This window comes from Doryrhamphus excisus, chromosome 8 (genome assembly GCF_030265055.1).
Source record: "Doryrhamphus excisus isolate RoL2022-K1 chromosome 8, RoL_Dexc_1.0, whole genome shotgun sequence".
NCBI lineage: Eukaryota > Metazoa > Chordata > Actinopteri > Syngnathiformes > Syngnathidae > Doryrhamphus > Doryrhamphus excisus.
The window spans coordinates 11,518,196-11,539,336 of NC_080473.1; the positions used below are offsets into that span (position 1 = coordinate 11,518,196).

At 41.0% G+C, this 21,141-nt stretch overlaps 3 protein-coding genes across 4 annotated transcripts; 2 read left to right on the forward strand and 1 right to left on the reverse strand.

Annotated features, from left to right (window-relative positions):
• Positions 1-839: 839 nt before the first annotated feature.
• Positions 840-8,349, forward strand: rilp (Rab interacting lysosomal protein). Of its 2 annotated transcripts, XM_058080395.1 has the most exons (9): positions 840-960; positions 1,505-1,869; positions 2,532-2,655; positions 4,354-4,475; positions 5,173-5,358; positions 5,459-5,622; positions 6,404-6,526; positions 6,646-6,720; positions 7,116-8,349. In XM_058080395.1, the coding sequence occupies exons 2-9, from the start codon at positions 1,546-1,548 to the stop codon at positions 7,240-7,242; spliced, it is 1,245 nt and encodes a 414-aa protein (XP_057936378.1). In that variant the 5' UTR covers positions 840-960; positions 1,505-1,545; the 3' UTR covers positions 7,243-8,349. The 2 variants fall into 2 exon arrangements, with proteins under 2 accessions (XP_057936378.1, XP_057936377.1); XM_058080394.1 differs by lacking the exon at positions 840-960 and having other exon boundaries at positions 1,344-1,869; positions 7,116-8,348.
• Positions 8,350-8,541: 192 nt separating this feature from the next.
• Positions 8,542-16,492, forward strand: scarf1 (scavenger receptor class F, member 1). Its single transcript, XM_058080392.1, has 11 exons — positions 8,542-8,929; positions 10,445-10,506; positions 10,587-10,688; positions 10,794-11,334; positions 11,411-11,629; positions 11,810-11,938; positions 13,282-13,388; positions 13,472-13,583; positions 14,945-15,069; positions 15,163-15,300; positions 15,426-16,492. Exons 1-11 carry the CDS (start codon positions 8,829-8,831, stop codon positions 16,463-16,465), a joined length of 2,676 nt encoding a protein of 891 aa, XP_057936375.1. The 5' UTR covers positions 8,542-8,828; the 3' UTR covers positions 16,466-16,492.
• A 582-nt stretch (positions 16,493-17,074) lies between these two features.
• vtna (vitronectin a) lies at positions 17,075-21,105 on the reverse strand. Its single transcript, XM_058080393.1, has 8 exons — positions 20,947-21,105; positions 19,362-19,481; positions 18,890-19,273; positions 18,692-18,831; positions 18,476-18,632; positions 18,263-18,415; positions 17,646-18,188; positions 17,075-17,486 (listed from the first exon to the last, which is right to left on the reverse strand). Exons 1-8 carry the CDS (start codon positions 21,071-21,073, stop codon positions 17,365-17,367), a joined length of 1,746 nt encoding a protein of 581 aa, XP_057936376.1. The 5' UTR covers positions 21,074-21,105; the 3' UTR covers positions 17,075-17,364.
• Between the last annotated feature and the right edge of the window lie 36 nt (positions 21,106-21,141).

Here is a 21,141-nt window from a genome sequence, read left to right on the forward strand (position 1 = left end):
TTGCATGTAGTATAATGCCATCTTAAAGTCAAAATAGTGTGCTGAAAGAGCTTGTGTGTTGGAAAAACAACTTTAGTTTGACCTGAGAAAGTATGAAGCTGTTGAAGCTTCTGGCAGTTAAGGTCAGGGGTCAGCAGGTGCTTGTGGCAGCCATTTGGTTATGTTTCAGCGCACTTGAGCTATTTATACACTTGAAACTGGAAAGTACTTACTGCTTTTAATGTCATTTTTAACAGTATATAGCAAGTTGTAACCCAGTCATGGCCCACATATTCACATGATAACCGACAAGGGCACTCTCTGTAGAGGAACAGTTTACGCACTGGTGCATCATGAAGCATTGTGCCAGATCTGTCAGGCTTGTCCTGTGCGTGTTGGTGGTAGTGCGTGTGCTTGTGTCACATTGGTTAGAAAGTGGGCGGATTCAACTTGACTGCATGACATTTTACCAGTGGGGGCGGGCGATACTGCAAATGGTGGTATCGATCCGATACCAAGTAAAAGGAAATTTTACCAATACTTATGTATAGTTTACATGAAAATTTTTCAATCTGAGATCATGGAACGATTTTGTAATTTTTGCCTTTTAATTTGTTGATCATGGTTATAAGGATAAGTATGTACAATATAATAAATACTAAATGTAGATAACAGATGCAAGCAAAACCATTATATCAACACTAATTTGTGTATCTGTAAACGTTTACCTGCGAAAATGAGGGGATTGTACTGTAAAGACCCAACTCTTTACTGTGATGCAACCTTATTTTACGGGAGTTCTCCTTTTATTTTGAAGGCTACAGTGTGTGTTCCGCCGACGTTACCCTGGCGTTGCAAAGCAAACCGGAAGCTGTGCAAAACTATTTTTTTTGTGTGTGTCTTTCATGAAGAATACAGGAAACTATTAAAACAGCAGGGCGCCAAAACGTAAATTACATCGTTTCCTAGTGAAATCGACAGGTATGCTTATTTGTAAACACTTTAGATATTTGTTAAAATCGAACTAAATAAATCAGCGACGTCCTAACTAGTATGAACCAACCTCACAGAAAAGCCCAATTTCAAACGGGTTTAAAAACCCACCTGTTCTGGGCAGCGTTTAAATAAAGTTTTATTCGGGAGTTTACATTTGTACAGCCTTCTATAAGACTCTTTTAATGATATCGCCTTACTTGTATTATATATTTTTAATGTTTTCTTTTCATTAAATGTTTTTATGTCTGCTTTTAATGTTTCGTGTAAAGCACTTGTTGTGTACATGAACTGTGCCAAAATATCGATCTAATACAGCTACTGCCATTGATATCGTTATTATCGATAGTGGAATCGACCCGCCACTACAGCATTATGATACAGTTTAGTACACAGAGGCTGTCCTTGACTTGGTTCACTCCCGACTCGTGTTAGTGTGATTTAGCTACAGTAGTACAACAAATTTGCTTTAGCTTTTCTTTCCTAAACTGCCATGTCTCTCGGATTGTGTCTTGTGTTTACTTGTCCTTAGCTGAAAACGAGCATGAGAAGCTGCCGTGTTGCAGTTGAGACATGGAGATACCTGCATCCACCTCCGACACCATCCGCGTCTGCGCTGACAAGACCTGCTCTTCTCTGACCGTGGACGACGTCTACGAGATAGCTAAAGGGATCGGTACTGAGCTCGAAAGGCTCATCGACAGCCACGGCAAAGAGAGCGTCCTGGGCCTGGTGCCGAAGGTGGTCAAAGTGCTGGAGCTTCTAGAGAGCTTCGCGGCCAGGAACCACGCACACAAGCATAGAGAAGAAGAGCTGCTGAGGACCTTCGAGAGTTTACAGCTACAGCAAAAGCGACGCTCGGGCAACGACGAAATCAACGAAAAACATGAAATTCGGGTGAGAAAATAATTTTTATACTAGTGTTGAATGCAGCATATGGTAATAACTTAGTAATAACACTGACTCGTGCACATTCACGCTCATTACGTTCACGTGAGCGGCTAGCTAGTTTTGGCACGGACAGCTAGCAATATTTACCACGACGTAGCATTACATGTCTCTTTTTAAGCAGTAAATGAGGAAAAGGATGAGGATTATATTTATTATAACTAATAAATACACATTTTCATGGAAATACCTTTATTTGACAGCGCGTTTGGTCAAATCATCTTCTATTAAGTTCATCTGCTGCCAGGGGCGCCGTACAGGGGGGGTAAGTTGGGGGCAAGTTCAAGCCCCCACCCCAATAAATACATTTTATTATTATTATTATTATTTTTTTAAAAAAGGTTAAGGGGGGGGCAGAATTCCTGACACACTTCTGTCTGCTACTGCTGTAGTTGTAGAAGGATAAACTGTATTTACATGTACATGAACATGTAAACTGGTAAATATCCATACTGTATGGACAAAGTTTCAGTTTCATTTGTTCAGATGAACCACACCTCTATTGGAGGGCAACATGTGGATGCAAATTCATCGAAGTAAATAGAAGCTGTGAAGGCAGTTTGGTTTTCCCCATCCGCTCATTTGACCCCATGTCTTGTTCTGTGGAGCAGGAGCAGCAACAGAAGGAGCAGCAGTGGAGGAACAAGTGTGAGGAGCTGCAGGTCCAAGTTCAGCATCTCCAGGAGGACAATGAGCAGTTGCAGAGCAGGCTGAAAGGCAGCCATGCCCTGGATGGTAAGTTCACGAATTGAAGGTAGATGTGTTTTGAGTATATGTTAGTATTTTATGGCACATCTTATAATTTATAAGTCTCCTGTGACTTACCTGAAACTTACAACAGGAACCGTAATAAACCTGAGGGAGTATTAAAATGTTCTGGATCAGCTGATTTCTGAACAGGCAAATTAGAGATAGCAATTATACTTGTCAAACTATTTTCCACATCACTTTTCTGTTCTCTCTTGTACAATTAATATTGAGAGGTAGGGCCCATCCTGGACTAATCAACTGTGGAAACAGACGGCCATTGACATCTTAAGTTAGCCAAACATGCATGTGTGTGGAAGACATGCATACTCCATATTGAAAGACCAAAATGTCTCTGTGAGTCGTAATTTTGACATTAACAGTTTTGAGAATAAGGTGCAGCAGAGGTTTTTTTTCTGCATTAATTAAAAAAAAGAACAAAGTTCTGAAAACAACATTCGTAAAATGGTAGATTAATCAGAATCAGAATGCCCTTTATTGTCATTTTACATATAGTAGAATGAAATTGCAGCAGCTCCATTTTCAGTGCAAGACACTATGACAGTACAAAATATAGAAATTAGAAGAATAAATAATAATAAATAACAAAGGGTATACATTGTAGAATATGTTCAATATTGTAAAAATGGTTATTGAGAAATTTGGAATTTTTTTTTACTATGCAATGATTAGGCTTTAGTGCACACACCAGATCATATTATCGTTTAATATCTTGAGTGATTACAAATGTTTCCACCACTGCTCAGTAATGTTACATCAGAGGGTGTGGTTGCTTGGCTTGTTTTGTTTGGGGTTTTTTTTTAAATCCTTTTTTCAAGCTGTAAAACCTGTCTTTTAAATGATTTAAATGCCAGATGTTTATTTTACGTATGAAATCTGAATCTGTATCGTGCTTTCTCTGGGCAATGATGCACTGAAGTGCAGTATTGTGTAGCATGTCGAAGTATGTTTAAAATCATATTTTCTTTATATGACGTATTATACCGCTAGTGTCCTCGACTCAGAATCAGTGGGGATATGTGGTCCCGGAATCAAGCCCGGGCAGTGTGCAGGGCTAGACCATGTAGGATGACCACGGTAAGAAGTATGCCAGTATAAATGAAGAGGATACTCCCTGCTGCCAACAAATGGACATCCATAGGTTTGACCTAAGCAGGCCCGTGCTTGGTATGCTGCAGCCATGCAAGTATTGTTTGCTTGAAATGTCCTGTAAATCAGGACAATGGAGCTAAATAAAAAAAAAATATTTGTGGCATGTTTGCTTTTGGGAAATGCAGTTGAGAAATTCATTGTTGACTGAGATAAAACAGTGTTGGTATGCATGGGTTTTCTTTTCCTTCTCTTAATACTGTAGCCATGTTCCTGGTTGAACACCACCTTCCAAATGTATCGAATAATACAGAAAATATCAGTCCTTGTGTTAAATATGAGATCAACTAGATACAAAATAAAAAAAGGAGTTTGAAGGGCAGTTAAAGGTGGTTGCAAGGAGTTCCAGATGGAGTGGACAGCGAGGCTGGAGGCTCTGGAAAGATGTTTTAAAAATGATCTATATATATATTCAGTGAATTGACTTTTAGATTATGCGACTAACACTGACAATGCTTAACTTCATTGAAGCTTCATCAAATATCTGTGTGTGTGTGTGTGTGTGTGTGTGTGCAGACCGCGTCCAGCGGCAGGAGCGAGAAGTGATGCTGAAGCTGAAGCAGGTGGTAGACAAGCAGAGAGATGAGCTGAGGGCAAAAGTGCAAGAGATCACCACCATCTCCAAGGAGGTGGAGGCGGTAAGAATCCAAAAGACAGCTGTGTAGATCTTGTATGAATATAACAATTATTATGGTTATCACATGCTTCTAATTGCATGTTATAAAGGGTATGATTTTCACTTTCATTTAATTAATTGTAACAAAACATTACCTACCATAATGGACAAAAGTTTAGACACATGTTTTTATTTATGTTTTCTTTGTATTTGTGGCAGACACTGACATCAGGTTGATATCCGTTAGCACATACAGAATATTATTTAATTGAAAGGCAATTCAATTTAATTTAAGTCAGTGTGTGTCGTTGAAACTCAATGAGACTGTGTTGTCGAGAAGATGACAGACAGTGTCAAAGTAGTTCCTGGTTGAAGATTAAGTTGCACTTTAGACATGTTTGAGCAGGTTTTTCCCTTCCATTAGTGTGTGTGTGTGTGTGTGTGTATTTTTACCATGTGATGTCAGTAGCTGTCATAACCGGGTGTGTGTTTGTTAACGATTTGTTATTTACTCTAGAATGGTGACCTTAATGCCAGAATAGACAAATGCATTCTGTCTGTGGGCTCAAATAGATGTCTGACACAGTTTTTATGTTCCTGAAAGTGTTTTACTGCAAAAACCTTAGGTCCAGTTCAGCCACTGATTATATTTTTGAAGTTTTTTTTAATGCCGTGTATATGAACTGGGCCACGCCTGACAAACATGTGCTCCCGTGCAGCTCCAGGAGCAGTTGGAGCGCTTCATGAAGATGAATGCGGAGCTCCGACATAAGCAGAATGTGCTGCAAGCTCAGCTCAAGAGCACTGTGGAGAGAAAGGCTGACTTGGAGGCCGACCTGAAAGAGAAAGTCAAAGTGATTGAAAAGCTTCAAGCACAGATGGACAGAACCAACAGCAACAGCCATGTATGCTGTTTATTTTTATTATTTATGTTCACTTGGTCTTACTGCGACGAGTTAAACAAAAGTCATATGTACATTTTGTGTATTCTTGTATCCCGTTTAGTCCAGTCCTGGTCACACCAATGGTAAAACTGAGCCCTCGGTTGACCTTAAGGATCCTGATCAGCCGTGTTTCACCAAGAAGGAGGTGCGTGACATCATTTTTGAGAGGAATGAGCTCAAAACCAACCTCTTCCTGGTGCAAGAAGAGCTCAACTACTATCAAAGGTAGGTCAGCTGCACAGGTCTGTATTTGTCTTTTGGTATTCAGGATTTTTTTCAAACTTATTTTTTTAATGATCTTAAATGCTCAGCATTATTTTGAACCTTGAGGTTTTTACTCACGTTTTAACTGTGTATTAACCAATGAATGTTGTATTTTGGTGTGTCTTCTATTCTGTTTACTTGCTTTATTCAACTTCATTCTTCTGTAAAGTGTCTTTGAGTATTTTGAAAAGCGCTATACAAATAAAATGTATTATTATTATTTTTATTTAATGTCATGGAATGTCACAATGGGGGACCTAGAGACTAAAATAAAGCCATTTGATCCCCCTCATAGACCAACCCAATTACAAGATGAAAATAGTGAGTGAGGGATTGCAAATGTCTTGTCCTATCACTAGGAGGCAGTAACAGATAACAGAGCAATATCTGTGGACGGTATCCATTCCTGGAATGTTGAATGCATCAGCAACCCATGTATAAAGTGTGTTTTAATAGCTACTATTTTCCAAAAAAATACTCTATTCTTTGTTCAGGATGAAAATAATAGTATATATCTTTAGATAGACTTTTCATTTATTAATGCAACTTGCAGTTTTACTCCGGTTTCTTCCCACTGTTTGAAAACATGCATGCATTAATTTAGTTGGAGGGTTTTAAATTGTATTATATTTTTTAATTGTATTTATATATTATGAGGATAAGCGGTAGAAAATGAATGAATGAATGAATTATTAGCATTATTATTTTTAAATTAAACTGACACATAATGTCACATCCCCAGGGAGATTCTGAACGAGGAAAGGTGTCCAGGGTTCCTCTTGGAAGCCGTGCGATCTGCTATCACAAAAAGAAGAAAAGTCATCAAAGCCAAGATGCTGGGAACTGCTGAGAATGACTGCAGCAGGTCTCTCTCGATCACATTATCACTGAAGAGGCACTATTGTGGACAATCTGTGAAGAATGTGTTGATCTCAAAGGGAGATGGAGCCTCTATTGAATGAATACTTTTTCCCAACCCTGTAGTGATGAGGAAGACAAGAGTCCCCTGACAGAAGTTGATGGTACTGAAAAACCAGCAGAGTCACGTATTCGAAACCTGTAAGTAAACTGTACACATTTAGACATGAATTGTTATTACACCGAAATGATGCCCATTCATCCATGGCTCACTTAATGGCTGCCGTGTCCCTCACAACATGGTAGAAGCTCTTGTTGTCTAATATATTTAGCGTCTTGTGTTATATTTAGCGTCTTGTGTTGAGTACAAATTTTCTCTCGATGCTAAAAACTTTTTAAGTGTAAATGGCCAAAAACATGACTAAGCGCCCCACCCTGTTTTACCCCAAATAAGAAACACGTGACCTGCTCTTTTGTGCATGAGAGCAATCCCTCCCTCTGTTGTCATGAGGTCTTAGCCAGTCCTCTGCTATTTTTAGTCTTAATCCTATGTCCGTTGAGCTGACGTCAGGCCTGTCTGTCTCTGTCTGCTGCAGCTTTGGCTTCCTGACGTGGACGGGCAGCGGCCGTAGCCCCACCCACATGAGCAATGCCACTTCCAGCTGGGAGATCATCGCAGACTCAGAGGCCAGTGTGGAGTCCCAGGAGCACACGTCTTCATAAGTCTACGAAAGAAATAACAAGTCTGCAAGTGTATTTCATACTCCTCAATCTCTGCTACTGACAGAATATTTCATGCCTGCTGCAAGCCTGCCAGCGTTATCACAAAAATACTATGCAAAGTGTACGAACACAGACATGCAAATATTATGTTTTTAAACAAAACACCTCCCTACACATTTTTTCTCCATCTCAGCTCCTTTAATCTCCTCAGCCATTTGTCTTTCATCTCATGAATTTTAAGTAAACAATAATTTTATTTTAACAAATTTATTCTCCGTTATAGGAAGAGTTATATTGCATTGTAGTTATAGAGACTGAAAAAAGTTATTTTTCATATACAGTATATATTTTGGATCCTTTATTGCGTTTTAAAACCAAAGATGAACACATAAGTATTTTGAATGAGAAGAGGTCACGTATGGAATACCACTTCTTTTCCTTGGATAGATAATAACAGCAATTGAACACATATCTCAAATTGGACTTACTACTACTACTACTTACTACATTTGGGGAGTTTTAAATGTAAGGTGTTACCTCTCTTCTAGCAGTCAATGCATGTTCATTCCATGAGCCTTAAACAACTGCTTGAATTTAGGTGGGTTTTGTACAGAAAATGATGCACTGTAATTAAGTATGAATGGCATTTCAAATAATCGTGGTGTAAATACATAAATAAATAACTCGCCCTATCTCACAAGCCCTAACTGCTTTGACATGATGCCAAAATGTAAATGATGCGGTCCCAGAGTTGTGGCTGGACTGGCCATGTGTTTGTAATGCGGGCGATGCCTTGGTCCTTGCACATAACCAAATGTGTATATGAACCTCTTATTTGGCTTACTGTCATTTATAACAAAGCTTTTAGCGCAGCGCTTCAATCGGGAAATGATTACAGTGAATTTGGGTTGATAATGACACGCTCGGTCAGCCAATGAGATCTGTTGCTTGAGAGAGAGGATGGGACACGATGATCGTGATCCATTTAGTTTCCTAAAATACTGTTTGCAGTTTATTTTTGTAAGCACGAACTGACAAAGATTTTGACAATGAATTAAGATGAGTACAATTGAATGCAAATGTGACCAGATGCAGATTCTTCTGTCATCCTGAGAATCATTAAAAGTCATTTACGACAGATTTGCATTGGAAAGAGCTTCATTCTAACTGACTTTGTATTGTGCACTACTAAACCTTGTACTACATTTTCCACTTCCTAAATAGGCTGTCCGCATCGTCTCCTGGAATAATGACTGTAGATTCTGGGAATAAGAAGCACTGAGGTGTGTTTGTACGTGTATGTGTATTCTATATGTGCAAGTTTCCGGTGATGTGTGCGACCCCATCTTTAAAAAGCTCCATCTGGCTGAATAGAAGGAAGTACCTTCAGCTTCCCCAGGAAATGGGAAGAGGAAACCCGGTGGCTCCGACCCCGGTATTATTGCCATGAAATGACTTGCTGGAGAGAGAAAGAGAGAGAGAGAATGAGGGTGTCTCTCATTAGAAACAGAAACTTGTGAGGAAATAAACGAGAAGTCCAGAGCAAATGACACGTAAAAAACTTGACAAAGATCTATTCGCAGAAGATGATGCTTTTCCTCAGAGGCCTGATTGCTTTGTCCTGCTGTTGGCTGTCCTCCTCAATCACGCTGGACTCTGCTGGGAGGAATGTGTGCCACAACCCCAGGTACAGCTCTGCTTTACTCATCTTTGATACAAGTCATAACATGTATTCGTTAAAACTGTATCATATACATAAAACCAACTCATATGAAGAAAAAATAACTTTATGTAGTACCTTCTTGAGAACATTTTGTATTTGATTCTATTAAGGAACAAGGCAAACAGTTCCACGGCATAGTAATTCCATACAACACTGTCGTTTGTGCAGAACATGTTCTTGCTACAGGGACAACTATATCACCATTCGTTTGCTGTCTGGTAGAGTGGCTGTTTCTTTGATAGGCATTATTTGTTTTGCAATGCAAGATTTTAAGCCTCAGTGGTACAAATAGTGTAAAAAAAAACCAAAAGATACACAGTGAACTTTGTTTTATGAGTTGAAGTCTTTCTTTGGAGCACATGACCAAATAATGGAGCTGTAGCTAAGATAACTAATGATGGCAGAACAGCTCTATCCATTTTGGTCACTAGCTTGTTAATATGACCAGACCAATTCAATTGTTAACTCTAAAACAGGGGTCTCAAACTCAATTTACTTGGGGGCCACTGGAGCTAGGGTCTGGGTGAGACTGGGCCGCATCAGGTTTTCAAAAAAAAAACAACCAAAAAACGCATTTATTAAAAACAGAAAAATGAATAAGCTTTGGTTTCGATTTTGTACAAGAAAAGCTCTGATAAAACATTCCACTGTTCTCAAATATCTTACTTTTTATTTTTCTACACAAAATAAGATGAAAAATAAATAAACAAATCAAGAATAAAGAAAATCAATCAATCAGTAATAAATACACAAATATAATAATAATAATAAAACGGAAAATAATAAAAACTTAAGAAACCACATATAGTTGGTGGGTAGACAAATTATTTTTTTCAGATTAAAATGAACAAAGCATTATTAGAGCCCTGTAGACATGACAAAACACGACTATAGTCACATTTATACTCTTTTTATTTACAACATATTGCGCAACTGCAGGGTCTTGAGACACATGCTAACTCGCAAACTAGAGAGCTAGCGACCTAAACGGTAGCCTTCAAGTTATTTCATTTCAACTTTAATAGCCAAAAACTTACCACTTCCACACGGATAGGGAGGATAACTATTTACAGTTATTTAACCTTTAACATGAACATTAATCAAACGTAATAATTTTTTCTGGGTACATGATACCATACAGCATCCATATCAAACTTGTGTGGGCCGCACTAACATTAAACTTTCATATCAAGGCGGTGGCCTCAAGCTAGTGTCCTGCGGGCCACGTGTTTGAGACCCCTTGCTCTAAAAGCTCCACCTTATGCACAAGTTACTTTCAAAATTAGAGACAAAGGCAGAAAAAGGTCATTGGTAAAAATAGAAAAGAGCAGAGGACCGAGACAGCTGCCTGGGGAACCCCGGTTTACTTATCTAATATCTGAGATAAAACTTAGCTGGGATAGGCTACAACATTTCCCTATGACCCTTTATTAGCACAAACGGTGTAGAATCTCAATCAATTTCTAAACATCTATGCAGGGACCCCTCCACCCTGATATGCTGCACCGGCTGGGGTCAGGATGGGAAAGAGTGCACAATACGTGAGTGTTATATTATACTACACCCATAAGTCATGTTTTGTTGTTGACGCTATCATTTTCCGTCATATGCATGTATACAGCTCTGTGTGAGGGGCGGCAGGCATGTCTAAAGAATGAGCTCTGTGTGCATCCCGGAGTGTGTCGCTGCCCAGCAGGCTACTATGGCGCCCATTGTAAAACACGTGAGCTCACCATCTATTTACATTTTTGACCGAGTCCACAAGAAAATGGAAATACTGCAGACTTTGTTTATAATGTGATTAATTTTATTTTGTTTTCTGTACCAGGTTGTCCTCCAGAGTTCTGGTCATCAGACTGCCGTCAGGTGTGCCCATGTCACCCACATGGTCGTTGCCACCCTGTCACGGGCGAGTGCACCTGCAACCCCAACCGCTGGGGTCCTCTGTGCCAGTACCCCTGCAAATGCACCCGCCATGGAACCTGCCACCCTGTTTACGGAAACTGCACCTGCAATGAGGGCTGGTGGACGTCAACTTGCGCCAAGCCGTGCCAGTGCGTCCCTGGAGGTTCTGTGGGTCCCGGCTGCGACCAGCTGACAGGCCGGTGTCAGTGCCACAGGGGTCACTGGGGGCTGAAATGTCCCGCCACTTGCAACTGCTACCTCTCGGAGTGCAACCAGCGCACCGGTGTGTGCGAGTGCGAAACCGGCTGGTGGGGTCCCAGCTGTGACAGGCGATGTAATTGTGACCTCACACACAGTAACTGCGACACCGCGACTGGACAGTGCTTTTGCCACCCGGGTTACATGGGCGACTACTGTAACTTGCTGTGTGAACCCGGAAAATACGGAAGCTGGTGTACAATGAGGTTTGTGTTTGTGCCGTGTCATGTGCCGCCATCACGTGTCGTCATGCGACATTAACTGGTGCCCTCGCCTCCTCAGTTGTGGACACTGTAAAGGCAAGAAGACCTGCTCCTCCACTGATGGTACCTGCGCCGCCTGTGAGACCGGCTGGAACGGGACACGATGTGACCGCTTGTGTCTGTCTGGTTACTATGGCAACGACTGCCAGGAGACGTGCCCGCGGTGCAGAAACAATGAGACTTGTGATCCAAAAACTGGGAAATGTTGGCGATGTGATCCGGGATGGACAGGACCCAGGTGTGTATCTGCACGCAAACCAAGAGGTTTTGATTTAATTTAGTTTTAATGCCTCACCAACAATGTCTAGTAAAATATCTATTGTATTGCCTATAATTATGTACTGTATCTGGTATTGTCATACATCATATAGAATAGGTTATAGCTCCATTTATGTTGCTCATTCAAGTCTTTTGCCAGGTGTGAGAAGGCCTGTCCTAACAGGACATATGGAGACGCCTGCCGCTTCCTGTGCAGCCCCTGTTTCCACGGTAACTGCCATCATGTGACAGGAAAGTGCGTCTGTCAGCCAGGCTTTCAGGGAGAGAGGTGAGCATTGTCGGTGCACACATTCACGCTGATATGAATACATACATTATTACAATTTATTTCATAAAATAACTTTTTGGAATAAGCACACTGATGCCAATTTAATTGTGCAGGGGTATAGTGTAGTGTTGAGATCATCGGGCTGGTCATCCATCATCATCATCCTCATACTGCAGCATGATGCAGGGCCCATGTTGCACACATCCTGGCCACAATTTCAGGAAGCTGCAAAACATGGCCTGCATACTCAGCACACATGTCACCTATTGAATATTTTACTTTGAATTGATGAGCATGACAACAGCTTCTAGTTCTTGCACACTCTGCAACTTCTGTAGAGCCAGGACCAGGACTGGAACCGATATTTCACAGTTCACAATCAATATAACCTGATCACTTTTATGTGAAGCCACATTTAAACGTTAAATAAACATAAACTTGAATAGTATGTTTATTGTATTGTTTATTTGTACCTCAGCTAATTGAAAATAAAGCATACACTGAAAATGTTGCATTATTTTCCATCAATACAGTGTATTTATAGATGATCATTGTAAATGTGACGATATGATGACTATACTTGTAAATTCATATTACAAATGGTCATTATTCATTGAAATTGGCAACCTATTGAAACATTTTACAAATACTGTATGTCTTAGGTTTTGGTCCAATTGTATATCTTGGATGTTTATCCTGCTTTTAGTGCTTATAACTATCGTAATGGTAATGCAAATGGTTTTATTTCATTTGAACATGCATCAGATTACAATTGAATGCATCCCATAATCAGTTCACAGTTCCACATGTTCAAAAGGAGTAGGAAGAAGCAAAGCTTATTAAATTTGATCCCTCCATCTGGTACTTTTACAATCAGTAACTGTTACATTTGCTCACTTCCTGCTTTCCATAATACAGTTTAAGGTTTTTTTTATTTTTATTTTTTTAAATAATGCACCTCGTACTGAAGTTCGAGGTGATATGACCATACAATGACATAATGGGTACCATAGTAAGTGTCAATATAGTGATATATATAGCACATCATGACTGGTTCAAGACTCTTCATCCTTGTATTTAGCAAACATCAACTGCTTGTATTGTTTCTTGAATTGGCTCATTGTTGTGCATTGTTTGAGGTCCTTACTCAATACTACTAACTATAATTTGTATTTGGATTATTATGGCCCAAAGACAGCACATTAGAGCCCCTTTAATGTAATGTCCGGTCTTTCATTAGTCATTATATTGTAGCCAATAAAAAATAGGTCATTACTCAGCGCTTAAAAGTACTGCTGAGGTTAAAATGACATCATTCCTTTTTCCCCCATTGTTCGTTTCAGTTGTAACAGCAGTTGCTCCGCCCTGCAGTTTGGCCTCAACTGTTCCTCCGCATGTGACTGTGGTGAGGGCATCTCCTGCCACCCGGTGACCGGTGTTTGCCCCAATAGTATGTCTTACCCATACATCTTATGGTTGAATTTATAAATGACTGATGTATATTGTGTCAATGTGTGTGTTTGTGTATGCTAGGTGGTCGAGGTGCTCTCCTTGCAGGGCTGTTGGTTCCTTTGCTTGTGTTGCTCCTTGCTGTACTTTGCTGCTGTCTGTGTTGCGGAGGAGGTCCTGCTGATGGAAAAGACAGGTCTGGATCCAACTAACACATACTGTACAGTGGAACCTGGGTTAGCATCATTCATTTATTCCAGAAGGTCCGACTTTATCTGGAACAGATGCTAACCAAATAAATAAAACAAGGCTTATGACTTGTAAGTACTCAAAAATTTCAACCGTATGACTTTAGACTTGACTCGGACTTGCACGTTTTTTACTTGACAGATTTAGATTTAGATTTAATCCAAGGAAATAAGCCATTCAAGACATAACTGTATGTGTTACAATAAATGTGTTCTGGAAGTGTGGAGGACAGGAAGTCACATCAGGGGTTCTGAGTTGAGTTTTTTTTTTTTTACCTTGGCATAGGTTATGGCTGCAACAGGAGCCCATGTTATTATTATGATGATTATGATTGTTATGTTATTGTTGTGGCTGTTCTTTAATACAGTACCATTACTAACACCTAACCATTGTAGAATATTAAGTATCATAATTGTCTTAATGCTCTGCCTGATTTTTATGCTTAAAAATGCTTGATATAGTAAAAAATATATAAAAAAGCATATTTAAGCTAATTTAATGGTTTTCTTTTTTTACTAAAAATGCATAGTTTAGTAAAAAAAACATAAAATTTGCTTAAATAGGCTTTTAATTCTTTTTACTAAATTAAGCATTAGTAAAAAAAATTAAAAGCATATTTAACATAAAATTTGCTTAAATATGCTTTTTAATTTTTTTTACTAAATTAAGCGTTAGTAAAAAAAAAAATTAAGCAAATTTTGTTTTTACTAAAAATGCTTAATTTAGTAAAAAAAACATAAAATTTGCTTTATGCTTTATTTAAAAAGCATATTTAAGCAAATTTTATGTTTTTTTTACTAAAAATGCTTAATTTTGTTAAAAAAAACAATTTGCTTAAATATGCTTTTTAAAATAAAGCATATTTAAGCAAATTTTATGTTACTTAAATATGCTTTTTTAAATAAAGCATATTTAAGCAAATTTTATGTTTTTTTTTTTACTAAATTAAGCATTTTTAGTAAAAAAAATATAAAATTTGCTTAAATATGCTTTTTTAATTTTTTTTCTTTTATGTAAATTTACTAATTTTTTTACTAAATTAAGCATTAGTAAAAAAATTTTTTTTAAGCATATTTAAGCAAATTTCTTTTTTTTATTACTAAAAATGCTTAATTTAGTAAAAAAACAACATAAAATTTGCTTAAGTATGCTTTTTTAATTTTTTTTAATTTTCTTTTTTACTAATGGGTTGTATTAAACCACAAAACTGAATGATTGTTTACCTCCAATAATACCCTTGGGATGAATCAGTAATAAAAGCAAATAATCTGTCTTTTATCATCTCCCTAATCAACCGTTCCTCCACAGAAGGACGGTGGCTGATGGAGGACTGTCCGTGCGGATGAAATATCACGTCTACAGCGTCCTGGCTAACATTGGTGCCGCCCTTCCATGCATCTCAGATTGGTCCTCTGGCCTCCCTCGTGTCACTGGTATGTGTCAGACATCAATGCAGCTGCACATGTCAGCACACGTGTCTTCATGAGTTCAATGTACAAACCGTGTTCACGTCCGATGCTATGCAGTGTCTCACCATGACCCTGAGTTGACCTTCAACCACAGCTTCATTGAGCCTCCCTCCTCCGGCTGGATGACAGAGGGGTCTTCCTTTGAGAGTGATGAGGAGGATGGAGAGGCTCTTTACTGCGTCCCACCTAGGGAAGGTACTGAACTTGACCATCATGATCCCAAGGTCTTCTTGATCTCCTGAATGTATAGCCAACATGCTAACCACTGTTTTGAACTCTTCCTTGTTTTTAAATGTTCTGGCCTTCTTTGTTTTGGACAGACATCCCCGGAGTGGAGAGCAGCCACTTCCAGTTGATGAGCTCCAAGTGCAACATGCTCTTAGACCCATCAGGCTTCAGCAGCGAGGACATGGCCTCCCCCTTCAACATCCCCCGCACTTCCAGCATCGCCAAATCCAAGCGTCCCTCTGTCTCTTTTGCAGAGGGCACCCGCTTCAGCCCCAAGGAGAGGCGTGGCTCGGCTCAAGACCCCGCCTCTCTATCGGGACACCCTCGCAAAGCCAAGTCCGCCTGGGGGGGTTTGATGGGTGAGGAGGACGTAGGTGAGGGTGAACTCGGGGAACATGGAGTAGATGTTCAAGTGACAGGCAATCACGATTTGAGCTGTGAGGTTGTCGAACAGGAAGAGGATAGAAAGTCCGCTACACGCACTGCATCAGGCCGAAGACGCACCATGTCCAACACTGCGGCTCACAAAGTGACAGGGTCTGCTTCCGATCATCCATCTGCAGGCTCTAACAAGGTCACCACAGTGTATGTGACTGTGGGAAAAGCGGGTCGACCCACGTCCAAGGTGGAGGCGAGCTCAGAAGGCCCCGTTCAAGCCATGCTGAGGCGACTTGGAAGCCTCCAGAGGCATAGAGAGCAGGACCCTGGCAGAAGCAAACCAAAGGAAGGGGCAGAAGGGATCTCTAAACCTCCCCGGAGGAAGCTCGGAGCTCGGAGGAGCGTGTGGGAGCAGGGCGGGCCTTCAGGAGAGGAGCTCTCCATCAGTAAACCCGTAAGGAGGAAACATTCCTCCAACAGTGTCCCTGACATGGCAGCTCCTAACAACATGCCGCCGTCAGAGAACATCCCCCTCAAAAGACCACTGTCGTCCATTTTGAAGAGCGTGCCGGAGGTGCTGTCAGCTGACAGAGGTCAGGGAGATGACAACAGCATGGGACAAACTTACTTGACTGTCAGCCCAGCAGGGGGCGCTGTGGCTCTCACAGATGAAGGTGCAATGGTGAGTGTGAAAGATGAACCTTGTTATGAAAACATCATGATTTCACACTCACAAATCACATCAACCTCATAAACAATACTGTACTGTAATACCATGTATGGTCCGCAGTATAAACCCTGGGAGACACTGTTTTATATTGATTGTTAAAAATAAAAGGGAGAAAGGGAAATACTATATATTATCAGTAATACCAGATGGGATCAGCTGACTAAATTCCAGTGTATAAATGGTTATAAAGGTAAATATTTTATTTGTCCTAAATAAAAAGCACCATGGCTAAAGAATAATAACGGATATAGCCATAAGAACATTTATTTGTCATATTGTAAAATACTGGCACTGTAACCCATTGGATGCTTTGCGACCTCCACAGTCTATAAAAAAAAAAAAACTTGCAATCTCATCTTTCATATGTCCTTGCTGTAGGATTTAAATCTACAGTATGGCAGTTTCATATATCTAGAACCATGTACAGCTATGGAAGTACAAGGCGCTACAACCATGTTATTTCTCCCAGGTAAAAAGTAGCATTGACTGTAATCATAAAAAGAGTATGCATTCATATTGCTAAAATTAAGTAATTTGATAACGATTATTGAGCACCTTTATGAGGTTTTTTTTATGTCAGGTCATCATTATATCTATGTAACACATCAAATACACAATGAAGGGAGGCCGTCATATGAATAAGTACTGTATTTGGAATTGAAGGGGGACAAGGCATTTTAACGCAGTTTTTGCAGTTTCTAGTTATTTCCTGTCTCTATTCCAAAGAGTACCTCTTCAAAGTAATGAATGTGACTAATGCTTGCTACGCAGAAACAACTTTAGTATTATTATGATAATAAAAGAAGTGAGTCAGCCGGACTTTGCACCTCTGATGACTGCTTGTGTGCTACATGGAGTCCTGCTGATACACAATAACATTACCTACTGCTAATATACCTTTTAATACTTAACACTGCTTTAGGTTACTTCTTCTCTGCTCCAGCTGGGTCTGAGCAACCAAGCCAGTACTTGGCGATGGATCTCGGGTAGGAAGGCATGGCCGGGTCCACTCTCTTAGTGCTGAGGTTCACTCTGTAGTATTTATCTGTGGAAAAGGACACTTTGGTATTCTTCTCATTTACCAATTGTGAATTGTAGTTTGTTTATATGTGATTGACTGGTAACCAGTACAGGCTCTACAACGTCTCTCACCCAATGTCAGCTGGGATAGGCTGGTGAAGCTGTAGAAAATAAACAAAATTACCTCCTCTAAAGAAGTAGACGCTCTGTACAGGGAGGTCCCAATAGGATCTGTCATTCCTATATCTGGAGTCATAGTTGCCTCTGTTGTTGTCTCTCCACCTGTCCTGGTCCCAGTCCTGATCCCACTGTCTGCTCCAGTCTCGTCCAAGCCTATCCTCCATCTCCATTCTCCTCTCAGCCAGTCTCAGACCCATTTCCATCCCCCTTTCTGCGAAATGTTGGCCCATGTTCATGCCTCGCTCAGCCATGGATTCCCAGAAGGGTGAGCGGTTTTGCCTCCTTCGCCCCCACTGCTGTCCATACTGCTGTCCATACTGCTGTCCATACTGCTGTCCATACTGCTGTCCATACTGCTGTCCATACTGCTGTCCATACTGTCTTCTGTATTGCTGTCCATACTGCTGGTACTGTTGGCTCCACTGTTGGTCCGGCTGGACACGGCGTGGAGAGACGTAAATCCGTCCAGCCATGACGGCGTCCACTGGTGACTGCAGTCCTTTCCAGTCTTTGTCGATGAAGTGGTAATTGCTGTGATGCTGCGGCACTGAAGGCGGCAAATTGAATATGAGCACGGCCTCCATTTAAAAGACCCACCATGGCTGTTTGAGAGCAACTCACAGTCAGAGAAGAGATCGCTGAAAAATCTGTGGTAGTTGTTGGAGTATATGTTGGTGTAGCGTCTGAACAGTGTGGAGGGAGACATCTCCGACATGGTGACACACTCCTCGTGTGATGGCTGGTGCAAAAACTCGTAAACGTAATAGCGATCCGCTGAAAAAAAGATACAACGAATGAAATAACTGCAAGAAGATCCCAAAAATCCTGCCTCACCTTTGAAGAAATACACTTTCTCTTTGCCGTTGTGGCTGTGAGCGGGGAGAGCGAACGCTGCATCCACATTATCCGGAATCTGATCAAAGCCGACGCTGATATCCCGAGGGTAGCTGTCATCCAACACGCCGTTGTCGAACCTCCAGTACTTGTTTCCCTGTTTGGATTTATCTCAGCATGAACGCACACTACCCGTTTACACCTGCTAGCCTTTACCTTAAAGATGTACGTTTTGCCCTGGCAGTTGACCCGCGTGAAAGCAGCATCGATGGGCCCGCTGATGCCCCACACGTCCTTTATGAGCTTGGGATAACCAGGCAGGACTGTCTTCTGGCCCAGCTCAAAGAAGTACTCGCCTGCAAACAAGGAGAAGATCAGGAAGGAGATAAGAAGAAGATAATGAGTGTGTCTCACCTCTGAAGGCATAGATGGAGCCGTTCTTTAATTGCATGAATGAGTCAAAGGGTCGGCCGCTGCAGACATCAGCATCGGGATCTGGGACCACAGTGGTAGTAGGTGTCTTTGGAGGTATTGTTGGAGATGTGGTGGTCTCAGCAGGGGTATGACTGCCTTTGGTGCTACTGGGAAACGTCACTGACGGTGCAACGGTTGTTCTCAGAGGCCTGTGTGGAGGTTTGTTCATTTCTAACGTGGCTTCTGGATGTTGCTGTGGGATGCGAACAAAGTCCGAGATGTCCTCTGGCTGCTGCCCATGTGTGGGACGCCCTGACGGTGGCGTGGTGCTTTCAAGATCATCTTCATCGTCATCTTCCGGGAACTCGAATGTATCTCCTCGGGCTAAGTGGGAAAGCATACTTTTGAATTATGCAGTGTGTTTTTTTTTTTAAACAGGCGCCACAGTTTAACCGCAAGAGAGGTTTCTTACTTATCTTGCCGCAAGTGGCCTCATAGTCGGAGCAACAGCTCTGGTAGTACTTGCACATGGTGTCACACTGGCACTTCTTCGCAGAGTCGAAGCCATTCTCACAGCGGCCCATGCACGACTCTAAGGAAAACAAAGTGTGCTTTATGCATACTGTATATACATACAATGCATTTTTTTAGACTAGGTTGCTTATTTTACGTGACATGTACTACATCTGGGATATATGTACAGCACTCCAGTCATCCATCCAGCCATCTACTTTCTATGCCGCTTATCGTCATACTCTACAACTTTAAATATTAGTCAGTAATAACACAGCTACACAACTGAAGAAAAAATATCCAAACCTACATGATCATGTGTAAAAAAAGTGCTAAAACATAACATAACTGAGATTAAATGAGATCTATCAGTCTAGTTAAAGGTTATAAAGCCATTTCCAAAGCTTTGGGACTCCAACAAACCACAGAGAGAGCCATTGTCCACAAATGGCGAAAATATGGAACAATGGTGAATCTTCCCGGGAGTGGCCAGTCAACCCAAATTATCCCAAGAGCGCAGCGACGACTCATCCAAGAGGTCACAAAAGACCCCACAACAACATCCAAAGAACTGGAGGCCTCACTTGCCTCAGTTAAGGTCGATGCTCATGACTCCACCATAAAAAAAAAAACACTGGGGGAAAATGTTCCAAGACGAAAACCACTGCTGAACAAAAACAATATTAAGGCTAATCTCAATTTTACCAGAAAAACATCTTCATGAGCGTCAAAAACTTTGATAAAATACTCTGTAGTCTGACGAGACAAAAGTTGAAATTTTCTGAAGGTGTGTGTCCCTTTACGTATGGTGTAAAAGTAACACCGCATATCATACCAACAGTAAAATATGGTGGTGGTAGTGTGACGGTCAGGGACTGTTTTGCCGCTTTATGCTAAAAAATCCTCCAATGTGGCTGAATTACAACAATTCTGCAAAAATGAGTGCGCAAAAATTCCTTCACAGCACTGTAAGAGACTCATTGCAAGTTATCACAAATGCTTGATTGCAGTTGTTGGGTGGCAAAACCAGTAATTAGGTTTAGGGGGGCGATCACTTTTTCGCACAGTGCTATGTACTGTAGGTTTGGATATTTTTTCTCCCTTAATAAACAGTTACATTTAAAAATCGGGGCGGCATGGCCGTCGAGTGGTTAGCACGCAGACCTCACAGCTAGGAGACCAGGGTTCAATTCCACCCTCGGCCATCTCTGTGTGGAGTTTGCATGTTCTCCCCGTGCATGCGTGGTACTCCGGTTTCCTCCCACATTCCAAAAACATGCTAGGTTAATTGGCAACTCCAAATTGTCCATAGGTATGAATGTGAGTGTGAATGGTTGTTTGTCTATATGTGCCCTGTGATTGGCTGGCGACCAGTCCAGGGTGTACCCCGCCTCTCGCCCGAAGACAGCTGGGATAGACTCCAGCACCCCCGCGACCCTCTTGAGGAAAAAGCGGTAGAAAATGAATGAATTTAAAAATGGCTATCGCTCAAATTGACGGAATTGGGATCAGGGGATGAAACGTGAAGCTTAGGTCGTACTCACCTTCTGCAGCTGAAGTGTGAGGGATGAGCGCAAAGAGCAGCACGGCCCACAGCCTCATGATGTTTCCTCTGCAGGATGAGAAGACGAAATGAGAAAAATAAAGCATGCAGCATGTGTTCCCAATCATTGGAAACGTGTCAGTCACCCTGTTTTTTTTGTTTGCTTTACAGCGCTCTTTCTACTCCAGCAAATAAA

Coding starts and splice junctions, on each gene's coding strand:
- rilp (XM_058080395.1), top strand. CDS start 1,546: ATGGAGATACCTGCATCCACCTCCGACACCATCCGCGTCTGCGCTGAC. Junction 5,623..6,403: donor GAGCTCAACTACTATCAAAG/GTAGGTCAGCTG, acceptor TCACATCCCCAG/GGAGATTCTGAACGAGGAAA. Junction 6,721..7,115: donor GAGTCACGTATTCGAAACCT/GTAAGTAAACTG, acceptor TGTCTGCTGCAG/CTTTGGCTTCCTGACGTGGA.
- scarf1 (XM_058080392.1), top strand. CDS start 8,829: ATGATGCTTTTCCTCAGAGGCCTGATTGCTTTGTCCTGCTGTTGGCTG. Junction 11,335..11,410: donor GGAAGCTGGTGTACAATGAG/GTTTGTGTTTGT, acceptor TCGCCTCCTCAG/TTGTGGACACTGTAAAGGCA. Junction 13,584..14,944: donor CCTGCTGATGGAAAAGACAG/GTCTGGATCCAA, acceptor GTTCCTCCACAG/AAGGACGGTGGCTGATGGAG.
- vtna (XM_058080393.1), bottom strand. CDS start 21,073: ATGATTGGGAACACATGCTGCATGCTTTATTTTTCTCATTTCGTCTTC. Junction 19,482..20,946: donor TCACACTTCAGCTGCAGAAG/GTGAGTACGACC, acceptor TGTTTTCCTTAG/AGTCGTGCATGGGCCGCTGT. Junction 18,189..18,262: donor CAGCGATCTCTTCTCTGACT/GTGAGTTGCTCT, acceptor TGCCGCCTTCAG/TGCCGCAGCATCACAGCAAT.